Here is a 17534-nt window from a genome sequence, read left to right as displayed (position 1 = left end):
CAGCCTGTTCAAAGTGGACACTTGAAGGCCCTAAAATTCCTAAATACCTCATTTGGGCAATCTGAAACAAAACATCTTTCATGGGTCTGGCAGGTGCTCTGTTCTTGACCTTTTAGGGAAACACTAAAAGATTCTTCACTGGAGCCTTTGGAGCCACAGAAGGTACCTGACCATGGCCTCGTGTTTTCTGTGGGTACACCAAGGGGGTAAAGGATACCCTTACTGTGGCAGTGATCATGTTGATTTGTTTGTCAGCAAAGCCCATGAGTCTCACAGAGATGGTGTGGTCCTGGAGGATGGGAGGGTTTGCCACTGTCTTCTCCAAAATCCTTTGGCATCCAAATTTCTGGGGTTTCCTTTCCTCTTTTTCCTGTGGCTCCTCTCCCATGTTCCTGGGCCAGTTTCCTGCTCCAGATCTACCTGTCCATGATCCCCAGCATCACACCACAGGAGGAAACCACGATTCCTGTGGAGATGAGAAGCTCTCCCAGGGCAAAACCCACTTTTGACACCCTCAGCCCCTGAAAGGGGTGCAGCAAGCAGGTACCACCTGTCCTTTCGCACAACAACCTGGTCTGAGGCTTCAAACACTTATAGCCAAGAATATAACACAGTGGGAGAGATGAATGAGGAAATGACTTCTCTGTTGACATTCTCTCTGCACCTCTCAGCAAGCCCTGTCAGCCCTGCCAACAAGGCTCTGCAGCCTGGAAAAAGATCAGGTTGTCCTATTTCATTACTTTGGGAGAGAGTTTCATTGCAGCCACTGTTTCGCTGCCGGCAGCAAGGACTCTGTGCTGCAGCCCTGAGGCAGGGGATGGACACGATGCTCAGCTCCCAGCACCTCCAGCTCCCAGGATCGGGATGTTTTGGGGGCAAACTCGAGAGGACACCCGGGGGCGGGGAGGGGGACGCGGCGGGGCACGGAGCGGGGTGGTGCCGAGGAGGAGGAGGAGGAAGAGGCAGCGAGGGCAGCCCGGCGGTGGCTGCGGACAGCCCGGAGTGTGCTGCTTGCCTGCGGGGGCGGCGGGAGCGCTGAGCCGGGCTGGGCTGAGCCGAGCTGTGCCGGGCGGAGCTCAGCAGAGCAGAGCCGAGCAGTGCTGAGCCGAGCCGGGCTGAGCTGAGCTGGGCCGGGCGGAGCTCAGCAGAGCCGGGCTGTGCCGGGCGGAGCTCAGCAGAGCAGAGCAGTGCAGGGCTGAGCCTAGCCGGGCTGTGTCGGGCCGAGCTCAGCAGAGCCGGGCTGAGCCGAGCTGTGTCGGGAGGAGCTTAGCGGAGCCGGGCTGAGCCGAGCTGTGCCGGGCGGAGCTCAGCAGAGCAGAGCAGTGCTGGGCCGAGCCGGGCTGCGCCGGGCTGTGTCGGGAGGAGCTCAGCAGAGCTGGGCGGGACCAGGCTCAAGCCAAGCCGAGCTCAACTGAACCAGACTGCGCCGAGCCGAGCTGAACTGACCGAACCGGACCGATCCGAGCTGATCTGAGCCGAGGCGCGCTGCGCTGCGCGGGCAGCAGGTACCGCCGGCGGAGCGGGGCGGGATGCGCGGGGATGCGCGGAGGATGCGCGGGGATGCTCGGGCAGGCTGTCCCGCTGCAGGGCGATGTGCCGGGGCCCGGTGGGACCCCCGGAGGGAGAACCTGTGCGGAAGCACCGGGCAAGTTGAGGGCACTACTTGGCGCAGTCGGCTTTTCATTGTCCCTGGACGCTCCTGGTACGCTCGGCTCTCCTGGTACGCTCACAACTTCACACTTGTTCAGAGAGTTGTGTTTCATTCTTTTAGATTTTTTTCCCCTTAAATAAGAGTCTAGATTACTTAAAGCTTCTACACCTGATGTCTCTAGCGAGTGTTTGTGGTTTCGCCATCACATTTTCCTGCCTTTAAAAAAGTGCTGTTTTCTCCCGTGTATCTTCATGCAACAAAGAAAAGGAGAAAGTGAGAAACATAATGAAAGCCAACTACAAACAGCTTTAGTCAACACAGTGAACAAACTGGGGAAAATATAGAGGGAAAACACTTTCCCCTGCTGAGCTCAGTGATGTTTTGTAGGTGTTTCATGGTTACAGCAGTGATTAAACAGCCAGGTAGAAGTCTAGTTTTAGCTGCGATGTTGTATCTCAGCAGCTGGGCGTATCACTTGTGGATCGAGTTTGTCATGTTCTAGAAACAAGAGCTGGGGTAAGTTTGAAGGCAGATTTGGGCAGTTAAAGAGGAATGAAGTGCCTCCATCCCTCCTTCGCCCCGCGCTGTTCGAGCTGCATTTCCTTTCGGAGGCGGTGACTCGCAGCCCCAGCCCGGCCGAGCTCCCCGATGAACGCCAATGAAGTTAAACTCTTGGGTGTAATCGGATCCTTTTAAAGTGCAGCTACAAGGCAGGTAACCAACTTCTCGGCTGTTCTTTAATCTCCAGCAGTGTGATACTTTTCAGAGGGGAAAAGGTTTCTAAAAGCCTATTTTTTTTTTTTTTTTAAATTTCAACCGATGAAAGAACAGTAGCAAAAAAACCGACTTCAGCAGCTGAAAGCCACTCAATTGAGTCATGCTAACAGCAGATTATTTAGTAGGGTTACTAGGGCAGGAAGAGATAAAGTTTCACTGAACTTGCTATTAAAAAAAAAGAAAAAGCGGGGGGAGGCAGAGCTATTTGCAGTGAAAAGGGCAATGTTTGAACTTTTGTATTTTTGAACAGCCAAGTTCTTGAAGCCCTGGACACATATATTTTATATTTCTTTTTTTTATCCCTCTTTTTAATTGAAGAAAGGACTTCACATCCCTATTGAGGCATTCTGAGTTTCTGGGAAATGGGCTTTAGGAGAGGAGTTGAGGGACCAGCAAGGAGCACCTGCTCCCAGGAGGTTCTTATCCCACCTGGCTCTGCTGAGACCAGGCTGCTGCTGTTCAGCTGGAAATATCAGATGTCCTCTAAGATTCTGCCTTCCTGGAGTTCACCATGGAGATGCCATTGCCTGAACTTCTGACATCAGAATTGAATCCAAATCCCACTGTGGGCTCCATGTTGTTGCCTCTGTCTTTTTTTTTGCTGTCTCAGCTGGACATGAGATTTTTGTGTCCACCAGCCTTTACTTGCCAAGGCTCCCTGAGCCCCTCCTTTTCCCCACATGATTTTTTAGCCAACCACTGTGAGGACATGTGGTGAATTAAGCAAGTGATGCTCAGCCTGTGCAGAAGTTTTTGACTGGAAAGGCTCCCTGCTTTAAGATGATGCCACAGTTGCACTGGCACAGGCAGTGCAGAGTTTAGTTAGACTTTCTCCTCACCTCTACATGTATTTTGTGATTATTTTTTTTTTAAGGCCCTATTGAAGATTCATATCTCCCTCCTGAAACTCCACCCTGCAGCTCAGCAGCCCCCTGTGCCCAGGCTGGTTTTGTACTCACACTGCTACACTTGGGAAACCTTTTAAATTTTTTTTTCCCACCCCTCAGAGAGCTGTGAGGGTTATTACACCTCCAGGGTGGAGCTGAGATTTTTTTTTTCTGCCTCAAGTGTGTTTCTTTTCAAAGAAAGTCACTTGTTTGACTCTCAGAGCTGCTCACAGAAGCAGCATGTGGCTCAGTATCCCATGCAAGGTGGAGAACTCAAAGGAAAGGTTTAGAGGGAGAGACAAGGAAGGAGGGATGGAGGGAAAAAGAGAAGCAGCTTAGCGTTCCCAGCATGCCAAGTTTTTATTTTCCTTCCTTGGGATTTTTTTCAGGTTAGTCTCTGTTCATCCTCCTACTTTGTTCTCAAGATATGGTGAATATAACTTCTGATGGCGACTTTTTTGTTTCTTCTCTTATTATCTGAGTTTAATTGCAAAGAGCTCTTCAGCAGCCTGGCAGGGAGGTGAAGCATGAAGCACCTTCCAGGGCTTTGTCAGGAGGGCTGTTCTGCTCTTGGCTTTTCTTGTGCATATGTTTGTGGATAAAACTTAAAACACTTGGCTGCAAATTCTGCCGTTGCTTCCCATCTTGCTGCAGCCAGGATTTGTGTAAACAGAGTGTTGTTCTTTGCCTAAGCTTCCAGAAAGTGACTCTTAACATGGGAAAGGAAGAGAAAGTCAACCCAGGAGTATGAACATCCAAAACCTGTAGGTGTGAAATGATGTGTAGGACCAACCAGAGCCTTGATCCTGTAGTCACAGGTACCTGCAGCTTTGCACAGCTCCCTCACAGGGTTGCTCACGTGCCTCTTCTCACACAGAAACCTTCTCCAGATCACATTGGTGATTGACAAAGGAAGCAGCCTGCAAACACTCGCTGACAGTTTGTTTCCATCCCTTGCTGTTGTTCTCTCTTTGCCTCCACGCCTTGCATCCAACTCCTGGTTGAGAGGAAAACATTGGCAAAGGCAGCCTGAGCTCCAAACCCTTCTCTGTAGCCAATTGCAAAGTGTTTTTATTGTATCATGGGTTGTTTGTGTCAATTTTGTGATTTATCTGCAGCATTGCTTCTTTGTGTTAATGTTGCTATTTATCAGGCCTGTTGGAGATTTTTAATCTCTCACCATCAGCCAGATCACATCCAGCAGCAGAGATAACATTTATTAACTGTGATGGTGTGCGTGGAAGGAACCCAAATTTCTTTTTAAATCACACCCAGTTGTCTTAGCAATGGATAATTCCTCTGGTTTGTATCGTATCTTTTAATAACACCACTGCTTCAGAGCAGCTTGCTGGGGCAGAATGGTGCCATTCCATTTGGGGATATTTTTATTTCTTCCTATGTGTAAGAATTTGTGCTGGGTTGGCTCCTTTTGGGCAGAAATGCTGAGTGGAATAAGCATACGGTTTTAAAGGATGTACCCAGGGTGAGATGAAAAGAAAAAGGTGCAGCTTTCATAAAACTGTGCCCCATCTCTCTCACCACGGTGCCATGTGTGGTGAGGATGTAGGGCTCAATTATCTCTCACGTGAATTTCTTGATATTTATCTGGGCCATGAGATGTACAGGGGATAAGCTCTACGTGACATCTTTCTGGGTTTTTTTTGTTTTAGTAAATGGTCATTTCCAAATCACATTTGACCCATTTGGGGCTGGATATCTTCTCAGTGATCAACTTCCTCAATTGTTATGGCATTTAATTTGCTTGGCATTCATTGTGAAGAAATGTATCCTCTTTTCCTTATCATCACACTTAACTGCAGGAAATACAAAATAGTCATTGCATGTGCATAGGAAATACCAACCCTGAAAGGCAAAAAGAGTTCTGGTTGATAAATGAGTGAGCACAGGGAGGTTATGAATGTTGGGGCCATCCATGTGTCATATTCAGCCTGATTCTGCTGGAATCATAGAAAACAGAATGGTTTGGATGGAAAAAAGACCTTAAAACCCATCCATTTGTAACCCTGTGCCATGGGCAGGGACACCTTCCACTGTCCCAGGTTGTTCCAAGCCCTATCCAACCTGGCCTTGGACTCTGCCAAGATTTTTTAATGAGAAATCTGTATTAATTTACCAAAGTATCATCTCCTGGCATAGACAAGGCCCCTACAATGATGAAAAAAGTCAATTTCCATCCAGTGTTGTCAGACCACAGACAGTTAAAGTATTTGATGTGATGTCTAGAGGAGAAGTTGGAACAACTTCCATGATACACAAAGGGATACAAAATTGACATTAAAAACCATTTATACTTACCACATGATAATTATTAGCCAACATGGCAGTGGAAGGACTGTCTCCATCATTCCAACTGCCATGACAGGAGCTGGGCATGACAAAGCACATGAGTCCATAAAAGTAAGTTAATTCTATATACACATGCATTCTTATATAGTGTTTGTGAGTGAAAGCAAACATAGCAAAGCCATGGTACATCTGGAAATAGAAAAGGTGAAAGCAGGAGATGGAAAGAAGGAGGAGGTGCTGCAGCCTTGTGTGTAGCAAGATTGCAGCTCTTCCTGGGCACAGTGACCCAGGTAAGGTGTTAAAACAGCAGAATCTAAGCTGGGAGCATCAGACCCAGATGGCTTTGCAGGACAAGAGAAATGAAGGTGTTTTCCTTTCCAAAACACAGAATACGTTCAGGGTTTTTAGGTTCTTTCATGGAAATATTTCAGTCCGTGACAAAGTTGTTTTGAATGTGAATGCTGCTATTGTGTCTTGTAAGGGTTTAGTTAAAGATGATCAGTGCATTTCCATTCAGTTATTTCCTGGGGCTTCCAAGGTGTGACTGACAGCAAGGTTTTTTTATCCCTGTGTATCCCCATCAATGCAATAACTCCCCACTTTGTACCTAGTTCTTTCCTTGGGATCAAACACACAACAGCAGTTGCCTCATTTGGGCTAAATGCCTCTGTTTGAGATGCCAGATTTAACCTGTAATCTGTATAAACTGCCCAGATATGTGGCCTTAATTTTTTTTAAACAAGAAATCCAAACAAAGCAAAAACCAAAAAGTAAAAGAGAGAGAGAATCCTGCTAGTGGCAGTAGGATTGACACAGAATCATTGAATCACTGAATGGTTTGGGTTGGAAAGCACCTTAAAGATCACCTCATTCCATCCCACCTGCCATGGGCAGGGACACCTTGTGCTAGATCAGGTTGGTCAGATCCTGGCCTTGAACACTTCCAGGGATGGGGAAGGAGATCAAACACACACAAAGCTGGAGTGACTCTCCTGAACCATGCAGGCGTGTTGCAGCTTTGCCTTGGTACGAGTGAAGTCCTGATTCAGCTTGGTCTTTTCATGACCCTGTGAATTTGTAAATAGCAGATAACGATACTCAGGGACACCAGAGCCAGCAGAATGTCACATTCCCAAAAGGGCCAAGCTTTGGGGTCACCTGGTGCCAGAAATCCCCAAGAAGCTGACTCCAGACTTCTGCGAGTGCTTTGGGATCTTTTGTCTCCAAACTAAACTTTTGTTTCCAAACTAAACTTACACATTATTAATTTCGCACTTGGATCCAAGCATTTTCTTCTGAGGAGGTTTTCGATGTGTCATTCCACTTTGCTGTGGTGTTTCTATGTGCTGGTGAGGCTGCTCCTCTTTCCCACCCAAATCAGCAGCAAAACTCAGGAATAGCTGAGATGGGAGGAGAATCTGAGCAAGAGAGGAGGTATTTTGGGGCTGATATGTCAAGAGCAGAAAGAGCAGCTGAGGCTAATGGAGATCTGTTCTGACTTGTGAATGGGATTTGGACAAGGTCATGCCCTACATAAGTATACATAAATATAATATCCACAGAGAACAAAGAGATGAGAACAGTTGTGGGAGTCACTGTTGCTTGTCTTGAAGGACTGTGCACGTGTTGAGGGCTGAATTTACCCAGGTTTTCCCCTCCCACCCTTACAGTAACACTTGCTATTTATGTTTTGATTTACAACACGGGTGCAATAGTAAAGAACGAGCATCCTCCAGCTTCCCTTTTCAGCTCTCCAGTCCCTCCTCCCCCTCGGGCCAGAGGAGTGTGTCAGGACAATTACAGACATGGTTGTTAGAACAATTAAAACATTGTTTAAGTAAATAACGAGCTCCTGAAAACAGCTCTTTTTCTCCCTGTCCTCCCCACCATCAAAGCAAGGTGATTCTCTGCAATGTATTCTGTGGTGAAGTTGGAAATTATGGTGCTTTTACCAAATCTCATCATTACAAAATGTAATTATATGGCTTCTGTCAGTTTTCCCAGTTCCTAGTCATTAGCATTGTCCTTCTGCCTTATTTTCAGACTGGATTCAAACTCCACAGAAAGTAAATAAAGGTTTCAGAGCATTTTGATTCAGTCTGTTGTACTTAGGCAAAGCTGTAAATCCACGTGTGTTAGCTCATGTGGGTTTTAATGCAGAAGAAACCTATAAACTAATCTCTGAATTTACTCAGCTTCTGGCAGGTGAGACCCCCATGTGGGAGTCATCCCCTCTTGTCTCAGAAGTTGGGAGAAAGAGGCATTTGAGGTCAGCAGGCATTTGACCCATTTCAGTCAGCGACATGGAGATAATGGAAACTGAAAACCCAGCAGGTCTCTTTCTTTCTGCTGTTTGTGAAGAGGGCCTGGGGTGAACAGTCCACGTGCAAATGTGTATGGAGTAGGTAGGAGAGTGAATTTCTAAAGCTGGGCGTCAGGAATTGGTTGGTTTGGGTGGAGAGGAGAGGGAAGAGACCTTCAGTGTGTCCCAGTTTGGGATTCTGTGAGTGTACCTGGACATCTGAGTGTGTGACTGAGCTTTTCTCTGGCTCATGGTGTGTGCAGGAAGGACAGCACATTCCCAGGGCTCTGCACTGCTCAGCTGAGCTGGGACAGTGATGCTGAGGTGAAGGAGATATCATCTGCTTGTTCATGATTTAGCTTTTCATAGTGTGAAGATGAACTCATGAAGGTTTTGCTTAAGCAGCCAAATAGTGATATGAAAAACACCCAAACCAAACCAGAAACTAAATTAAAAACTAAAACAACAAAAATGCTTCTCCATCCCTAAAACCTGGTTCTCAGCACTTTGGGCTAAAATTAATTTTCTCTGTGTTTTATATTTAATTTTTCCTCCCACTGTGTGTTCTATATCCCTCCCAGTTAGGGAGGTAACTAAGGGCAAAAGCACAGAAAGAAACTGGTGGATAAATGATAAAGTTGATGTGAGTTAAATGGTGAGTAGAATGGGAAGATAGGAAGAGGTAGAAAATCTCCCAGGAACTGATCTGAAGCTCTGACACAGAACAGGACACCACACTATAAATGGGAAGAGGACTTTCAGCCTAAGTGCAGCCAGAGCTTCTTTATTTAAATATAATGTAGTTTTAAATTGAGTATGACTGAAGAAGAAATGATACATCACTGTTTATTATAGGAGGCTGGAGTCCAGAGGCATTGGGAATGGGAAAGATCTAGAAGTTGGAGTTGGGATGGTGTTGGCATGTGGCACCTGAGATAGATGGAAACAACAACAGTTGGAGGTGATTGTGGTGAAGCCATGGCAGCAAAAATTGATGGAGCAGAGAAGGAAGGCAGAAGCTGTAGATCTACCAGCTTCTGCTGCACAAAAGAAATATTTGTGATTTAAATATGTATTTGTGTTATTTTATTTAGCAAAATTAACATGAAGTTGCAAAGGTGTGGAAAAGCTGAATTACCTGAGATATCCCTGATGCTATTCATGATAAAATTTGAGCTGGGCCAGCTGCTTACAGGGGCAGAGATTCCTGCAGACTTCCTGGGAGGATTTCAGGCAAGGAGGAGGCAGCTGAGGGCTGTGGACCAGAGCTGCCCTCATGCTGTTGGGGTGCCTAAAATGAGTTATCTGGCAGTCATGCATCTTTTTGCAGTTCCTATTTCCTGATAGGAAATGTCCAGTGCTGCAGAGGAGTGAGGAGAAAACACTAATTCTCCTTAAATAATAGTGCAAGCTCTGGAGAAATATGGTACAATCCTAGATCAAAATGAGTTCCTAAAATACACAGAATGATGGAATGGTTTGGGTTGGAAGGGACACTAAAGATCATCTCATTCCTACCCGTGCCATGGGCAGAGACACCTTCCACTAGGCCTAGATTACTCCAAGTCCCATCCAGCTTGTCCTTCATTTCCAAAATCCTTTTTGTCACACAGAAATAAGGTGTGCATGTCTGGTGTGGACCCCAGTTCTGATCTGAGGCCCCTGTGACAGATTTGCCCACTTTTTTTGAGGAGTGTGTGGTAAAACCAAGCACACAAGAAGCTTCGTTGCTGACAGATGGCCAGACAGACACACCAAGGATGATGCAGACAAAGTCTGCTGGGTGGCAGAAGGGTGGCTGAAATGCTCTTTTCCAGCCCCACATTTCTGTAATCCAGGGTCCAAATACCCTGAGCAGATTTCTGGATTAAACAAAGACATTAAATACTTCTATTGCTGAATGAGGTTCATCATAGCATGAAAATGTGCCTGAAGAAGGAAGGATCTTCATAAGTGTGTACCCCTCCTTCGGATTTTTTCTTTCTTTTTGAGATAAAGAAAGTAAAAAATGGGTGCAGATGCTGGCACTGGCAGGAAGTCAATGCATTAAAAAACATCCTGGTACAAGATGGTGAAGTATTTAAGGAACGCTCCACCTGTGTCATTAAAAAAAGCACCAAAAAACACCCAAAAGGCCATAGCAAGAACTCTGTGAACCAGTGCCAAAATCGTGCAGAAATACAGAAATTGCTGTGCTAATGAGAAAGAGGCTAAATGAAAGGATATATTGTAGCTACACCTCAATTCTAGATATCTTTATTTCTCTCCTTACATTGAAAAGCTCTTGAAAGAATTTTGTGTTCAGCATTTGATAAACAGGGCTCTGCTACTTCTAATTTTGTCTGTTAGGAGACAATTAAAAACTGAAAATATAAGATAGTATTAAAAATTATAAATAGGTACAATGGGGATAATTACTTTGAAAACATTTCTTTTGAGGTTGTGTGCCCCAGTTGTTACTGAAATTAAATGATACAGGAAAATAAATTAACCAGAAGCTTTTCAGGAAAAAAAGGAAGCAAAATTGACAAGTTGCTTTTAATAATCTGGACTCAAAAAAATGCACAGAAAAAGGGAAAAGTTTTACAAAGGTGCATAAACTGGATAGTTGGGCATTTTCAAACAGTACAAGTGAGAAAGATTGCTTTGTTTCAGGACCACACATGACAAAAATTCATTAAATGTGAGGAAAAAAAGGGGTTTGACCTGGCTTTGGGGACAGGACCTGGATGGGTTTAATCCAAATAGAGATTTGGTGGGTCTGCTCTGCTTCTCTTTCTAGTTTGCATAGGTAACAAAGGTTTGAGATTTATATGACTTGCCAAGGTAGATAAATTCACATTGTCTACTGGAAAACAAAAGGCATATCTGACAGATTCTTCTTTTGGTGCAAGAATTTTTCTCCTCCTCGATGAGCAAATTAAAAAGTGCTGTGGGGTGTTCCTGTGCATTGGAACAGTGCAAAGGAACAGAATTCCTTTTTCCATTTCTAAGCAAATTTCAGAGCGGATGCTTTTAGTGTGTGATCCTCACCCAGCTGCATTTCACTGTCTTTCCAAGCTGTCCTCACTGTTAGAAGTGAATGCATCTGTTTCTGGATCAAACCCTAAAATCTGGGTCCTTTCCACTGAATATCTGTGGTAGGACTGACCTTGGCCATCTTTGTGTAATCACAGTGCAAAACAGCAGTTCCAGGATGGGTTTGGCTTTATTTAAAATACCCTCTTTAGGATGGGGTGATGCATCCCTACAAATGTTTATACCTCTGTGCTGGCTATTCTGGGAGCTGGGCTGGAAATCCATACGTGCAGTGCAGTTGTCTCTGTACATTCATGTGAATCCACCCTTAATCTCTTCCCAGGCAGCCTGACTGTGATTTCCCAGCCTCTTTATCCCCTCCAAAATGCAGTTGCTGCTCACCACCCCCACACAGCATCATCATTCCTGCTCAGGAAAGGCACCTGCATCCCTGCTGGGTCAGTCAGAGCAGGGAGTGGATGCAGCTGCAAACTCACTGGTCAAGCAGAGGAAGAAAGGTTGCTTTTAGAGAAATCTGCTCTGAAGAGACATCAGGCTGTGCTGGAAGAGATTGGGAAGCTGCAGTGTGACGTGGGGAGAAAAGCTGAACCATATCCTTGGGCACAGCCTGTGTTGAGGTCAGGTTGAAGGAATTGTTGTGAGGAGACCTCAGGGGATAACAAAGCACAAATTTCCTATTTTTAAGACCCAGCTATACGTGTATCTGCTAGAAAGGCTGAGGATTCCATCCTAGAGTCCATTCTGCAATGACCACTGGCATTCCCAGCAGCTCTTTCCTGCAATTCTACCAACCCTTCCACAGCTGTAAATCTGTTCACCTGTGTGAAGTCCTCTGCAGCTTAATCGTATTGAAGACCCAAGAATGGACCTGAGGCTCTGGTCTTGCCTTGTGTACCACAAATGCAACAAAAGAAAACCCCTGAGCTCAGCAGAGTCCAGACAGTGTTTGTAGGCTGTGAATAAGAGACAGGTCCTGCTACCAATACACGCAACCTGCTCCAAACACAGCATCACAAGACAGCTCAGAGGGTTTTTCAGAGAAATGTCCATCCCTGAGCTTGTCCTGTGTTGCCTCCCCCTCTCCCTCCACTGCCTTTGGGAGATGTTGAAGATGGGGTTGCTGATTACAGAGAGGGAAAATTAAATGGCTCTGCAGATTCCCCTCTTCTTCGTCCTCCTCCTCCTCCTCTGATCCACATCCTTGTAAAAGGAATGTGTGAGAAATGTTGGGTGGCACCCAGAGGGGTTCTGAACTTCCTCCATGAGCAGGCTGGTTTGATCTCACTTGAAATAACAGCTGATATGGGCACCCAAAAGAGTCACCTAGGAGTTATATAGATCCACATTCCCTACTGTCTGGTCTGTGGGATATGAGGAGTCAGGGGACAGAGAGAGGGACTTCAGCCATCCCTGCTGGTGTTCAGTGTTGTCCTTGAAATCTGCAGGAAGGCCTTGAGGTGTGTTATGCTCGTGCAGATCTCCACCAGCCTTACAATCAGATCTCTGCAGGGTCAGGACCTGCCTTTTTTACTGGGAGATGCCTTGGAAAGGGGGTGAAAGAAAGTTCATCCCCTTCAGCTATAACTCCTGGATCCTTTCCCTCTTGGTGATGATGATCTGGAGATTATGAACTCATTTTGCAAGCACAGTTTGGAGAGAGAGCTGGAAATGTTCTCTCTGACCTCAAGAAAATGAGTTTGATGACATTAGGAAAGCAGCATCTCAAATCCAGAAATGTTTCCCTTTCCAGCTGGCCCTTATTCAGTGAATTACCATCTTTACTGTGTCATACTTGCATCCATTTTCAGTCAGTGAAAGGCAAAAGCACAAATCCCACCACAGGCAGCTGTCCTCCATCCAGATCTTCCGCTGACTGAGACCAGGAGCTCGTTTCTTCCTCTCTACTTAACCACAATTAATTAAGCATATTAAGGAGTTTATTACTTCCTAATATCATCTGAGAATGATTTCCATCTGTTGAATTATTCTCCAGGGTGGGCAAAACTCCCCTGTGCCAGCAAAGTGGGGTGCAGCATTGCTGAACCCCAATTACACTGTTTTACATACTGAATATTTCACTGGAGGAGAGGTTGCAGGTGGCCTCTCACAGAAAGCTGCATTTCATCCTTAGTTTTCAGATACCTCATGCTATCCTTTCCACTGGGAAATTAAGCAGACACTCTCCATATCCACTGCAGCTGTTTCTGGTGTTAAATTAAACTGCTGCTATTACAGCGAGCCGTGCTGGAGCTGAGTTGTGTTGTTCCTTAATTGTTTATGGCTGTGGATGCCAGCCAAGCAGCAGTCCTGTAGTGGCAAACGCTGGAAATCTGACCTGGAAAACAGATGTTTGGGCCAAAGCCAAGGTGGTTGCAGGAAAGACAGTGGGAGAGAAGCAGGAAACCAGTTATGTGTCTGATTTATTGGGCAGGGTAAAGAAATTCAGCCCAGGGCAGAGTGCTCACGCGAGGCTGGTACAGCAGTAAACTCTGGTTTTAGCCAGCTTGAGCCAGAGCTTTTGAGGTTTTTAAGGGCAGCTGTTGGTTTATCATGCTAACTCCCAGTGTGCCAAACCCAAGTGCTTTGCAGCTGGTGGGAAATTCTCACCTTTTTGCTGGAGGGTGCAGAACATCTCCTGCAATAAACTGGTTTATGTGAAGTCCCAGCACAAGTCTTTCAGATCTGGCACATTGAAGGGATCTGTTGAAATTTTTAATGGTTTGAGGAATCTGATCAAAACCAGATCTTACAGTGAAGGCACTCCATGTGAACAGATCATCCCCAGGTATTCCCATTTACTCTCAAAGGAGGGAAATCTCACACTGGTGGTTCCAGCTCAGGATCTGAGGGTGCCAGTTCCTCTCTGTTCCTCTCTCAGGAGCCCAGGTGATTGCCTGACGTGGGGATGCAGATGCTGTAGACATCTGGGTCTTGGTGAGACCATCCTACTGTGTCTTCACAGAACCACAGGCTGTTTGAGTTTTGAAGTGACTTCTTCTTGTCCCCCTCTCCTGTCCAAGCAGGGACACCAGAAGCCATTTGCCCTGGATCATGCCCAGATGATATTTGAATACTTCAAGAATGAAGATTTCACAACATCTCTGGGATACCTGATCAGGAAGTGTTTGATTGCACAGAACAAAAATGAAATATTCCACTGGAGGGGAGGGAAGAACCATCCAGCATTTAAGATTAAGGAAAGTCTTAAGTGTCACTGTCCGGGGATCCAACCCACAGATCTGAACACGCGTCTTGTAGCACATCCAAGCACTGATTTTTGGAGCAGTGATATGAGTACTTAGTATCATATTTTGCGTATTTAGCAGGACAAGATGCTTTCACAGTTCTAACTGTGTTGTGAATACATTGATTTAATTGAAGTGTGTTGAATTCCAACTCAGACTTTTAGCCCTAATTCTATTTCTTTAGTACCTGAACCAATAGCGTGACCACATTTTATTGCTGAGGGGCCATCAAAATAGCTTTGGATTATTTTAGCAGCACTCATGTTCTCAGATGCTCGGCATATTGACTAATAATTCTGACTGGCACTCTGAGCTTTTAAAGGTGAACTTTGAAAGTCCTGATAAAGGAATTCTTAACCCCAGTACTTCCTCCTGCTCCTGCCTGTGGAACAAGAGGTTCCTAAATTCAGAGGTGTAGGAACTGGGGATTTAGAAGTTGAAGATAATCTTCTCTAGCCCACCAGTGACCAGAATAGGTGGAGTATAGTAGAGGCAGAGGGGACGTTTTTGTTCACACACAGAGGCACAGTGAAGATGTTTTGGCTGTTGGCTTTAGTCCTTGGCCATCTTTGGGTTTCCACACTGATGCTACAGAACATATAATTCCTTGGATTTCTCTTCTGCTGCCAGAGACCCTTTGATTTGTTTCTGCTTTTGTCTTTAGGCTGAGTAGTCTTCTTATTTTTTGAAACAAAGGAAATGTCTAAATAATAATAAATGTCTGCATCACACAGAGAGAGAAAATATATATACATATATTTATTTCCAATGAAGAGATTTTTTTCCCTTTGAATTTGATCAGATTTCTCTGCTTCTGACAGTTGAGGCAGACATTTTAGCCTTTTCCAGCCATGGAGCAGTCATAAACCACTGACTGTACTTCTGTGCAGTGCCACAGGTCTACCTGTGCTTGAGGATCTATTGAAATGCAAGTGGCTCTCCAAAGCAGCTTCATGAGGCACTTGGCTGATGTGAAACATCCTTCAGAGTTGTTGCTCTCATCCAGAGACCATCCTAACCTTCTATATCCAGTCCCAGCTGGTGCTTTGCCTTCCCCACCAGCTTCTGAGAATTTCTGATGTTTTCCTGGTTGAGGGCAATGCCATGTGCAGAGGTCCTTGACCTGTGCATTCCTAGGGATACACAGTAGACATGAGTCACAGGATATTTTTCTCTTTCTCTGCCCCATCCTGTCTCCCCCAGAAACCTGATGGTTTTCTTCTCTTTTAAGTGCAATATCAAAGCAGGTTTGGGACTTCTTGCTGTTTTCCTGAAAACTCAGCCCCATTGTTGGCTAACTCATCCAGGAGCTCAAATGGGAAGGAGAGTCTTCAGGTAATGTTTATTGTATAAATTGAACTTATGTAGAGTAGAAAACTTAGGGAAACCTCCTGGGAAGGCAAAATCTCTGTCAGAGAACATGGACAGTTGGCTGCATGAGCCATCTGTGTCAGAAAATGTTGGAATATGAGTGCTCAGTGCTTGTGACCACTCAGCCAGAAGAGCTGCTGCTCCAATCCCAGCACTAACTGCAGCTGTTTGTTTTATAAAACAGGAAGAAGGAGCAGATCTCATCAGATCCAGGATACAAGTGGAACAACGACCTGCTGCGACCTGGCCATGCACTGACGGGAAGTTGTTCTGGGGTTTGTGATTTTGTACGAGGGGCTGATGGAAACTCATCGCTCCACGCTGCTGGGGAAGAGAGAAGACACTCAAGCAAAGGGCTACATCTTAGTTCCTCAGGTTTTCCTCTCTCCTTGATGGTCTTGGCTCCTGTCTTCTTGAAAGAGAGGCAGGTTTTAAAGTCAGCCCGGCCAGAGGAGCAGATATCCTCATTCCTTCAGCTGAGAAGATCCTTTCCATGTTGTCCACAACTGTGATGAAAATAGAAGCCACTCTCAGAGACTGAACTAATCTGTTGGGAAGATACCATTTACAGGTAAGAAAATGCTATTCCCACCAAAGAATCTGGAACTTCTTCCATGTGAGGCTCCAGAAGCTGCCCTTCAGATAGAGCACTTTTTATGTGTAAAATGGAGAAGGGGCTGGGCTGCTTTCCACACCACGAGTCATTCAACCATTTGCTGTTGTGCTTGAACAACATGTCATTGTCCATATATTTGACAGATAACAGCTGGTGATAGCACTGATGTTTTTTAACACTGGTGGTCCAAGACAGACATCTGCAGCTGAGTTCAAAGTGCCTCTTGCTTCCCATTGACTGGAAGAAAAGCCAGAAATTACAAGCTCAGATGATGAGACAAAAGTTGGGTGGTAAAACTCAGTTTTGGGCCCAGATGGTACAATGATGGGCACTAGCTAGAGCAGTTAATAATGTCTGGTTTCACTAAATCTTCTTTCTGAAAGCTTTGAAAGAGCTTGCTGAGAAAGTTTTGTAGTGTTTCAACCCAAAGGTTTTGTAGTGTTTCAACCCAAAGGTTTTGTAGTGTTTCCTGGCACCTTGATTTTATTTGTTTCTGCTTTCAGCTGCTTAAAATAAACCTGAGGTAGTGGGGTTTTTTGGTGGGGGTTTTAGTTTCACTGTCCATACAGTGTGGTTCATATGAGCTAAATTTTCTCTTTATAGCTTCACTTGTGAATATGGTTCAGCACCCAGGAATGCCCGAGATCCTTTCCATGCTGCATATAAATAGTACACAGTTATTTCACAGTTTCATGTTCAGCTTGCAGGCTTCCAAGAGTATTCCCAAACCCCTCTCTATTCCCATAGCACTCAGGCTCTTGATGTGACTCAACATAAATTCCAGCAGAGGTTTATCCCAAGCCAAGAAAGCTCTGATTTGACTCCCGTGCATTGTCATCCTCATTCCCGACGGTCGGCGTGAAGTCATCAGCGCTCAGAGCTGCTCTTGTGGGTTTTTCCAGCCCTGGGATGAGTTCAGCTCCGTGGCTAAGCCCACAGCTGAGTTTCACCACCTTGGGCACGTCCAGCAGCGCTGGGTCAGTCCGTGGAAGGAAGTCTCTCCAGCTGGATGGATAACTAGCGGCCGACGTCCCGCTGTCCGACGGAGATAAGGGGCTGGTGGAAACCAGGGGAATTTTTAGACTCTCTGCCTGTCTTTTGTTTGGCACAGGGCTTGTCATGTCTCCCTTCCTGCGAATTGGTTTGTCCAACTATGACAGTGGTCCTTACCTGCCGTCCCAGGGGGAGGTGATTAACCCCTACTGCGCCGTGATGGTTAAAGAAGCTGTGGAGTCAGGTAAGTGGGGAGGGGGTTAAATGTAGATGGGGGCTTTTATAAGTAATTTCTGTGCCTTTCTGTGTCATTTCCTGCGTGTAGGAAACATGCTGGTAAATCATA

General features: G+C 45.6%; 1 protein-coding gene across 2 annotated transcripts in view; it reads left to right on the top strand.

The window, feature by feature from the left end:
• Nucleotides 1-1269: 1269 nt before the first annotated feature.
• PRKCQ (protein kinase C theta) overlaps nucleotides 1270-17534 on the top strand; it is a 51669-nt gene continuing 35404 nt past the window's right edge. Inside the window, exons 1-3 of one of the 2 annotated variants that reach the window (XM_085082356.1) lie at nucleotides 1270-1505; nucleotides 15764-16150; nucleotides 17307-17432. In XM_085082356.1, the coding sequence (XP_084938482.1) occupies nucleotides 17315-17432 (118 nt within the window). In that variant the 5' untranslated portion in view covers nucleotides 1270-1505; nucleotides 15764-16150; nucleotides 17307-17314. Of the gene's footprint in view, nucleotides 1506-15763; nucleotides 16151-16942; nucleotides 17433-17534 lie in introns of both variants that reach the window. The other variant, XM_085082345.1, reaches the window with a different exon arrangement.

Source organism: Lichenostomus cassidix, chromosome 1Aa, assembly GCF_008360975.1.
Source record: "Lichenostomus cassidix isolate B80296 chromosome 1Aa, HeHo_3.0, whole genome shotgun sequence".
NCBI classification, from domain to species: domain Eukaryota; kingdom Metazoa; phylum Chordata; class Aves; order Passeriformes; family Meliphagidae; genus Lichenostomus; species Lichenostomus cassidix.
This window is presented reverse-complemented; position numbering and strand designations above follow the sequence as displayed.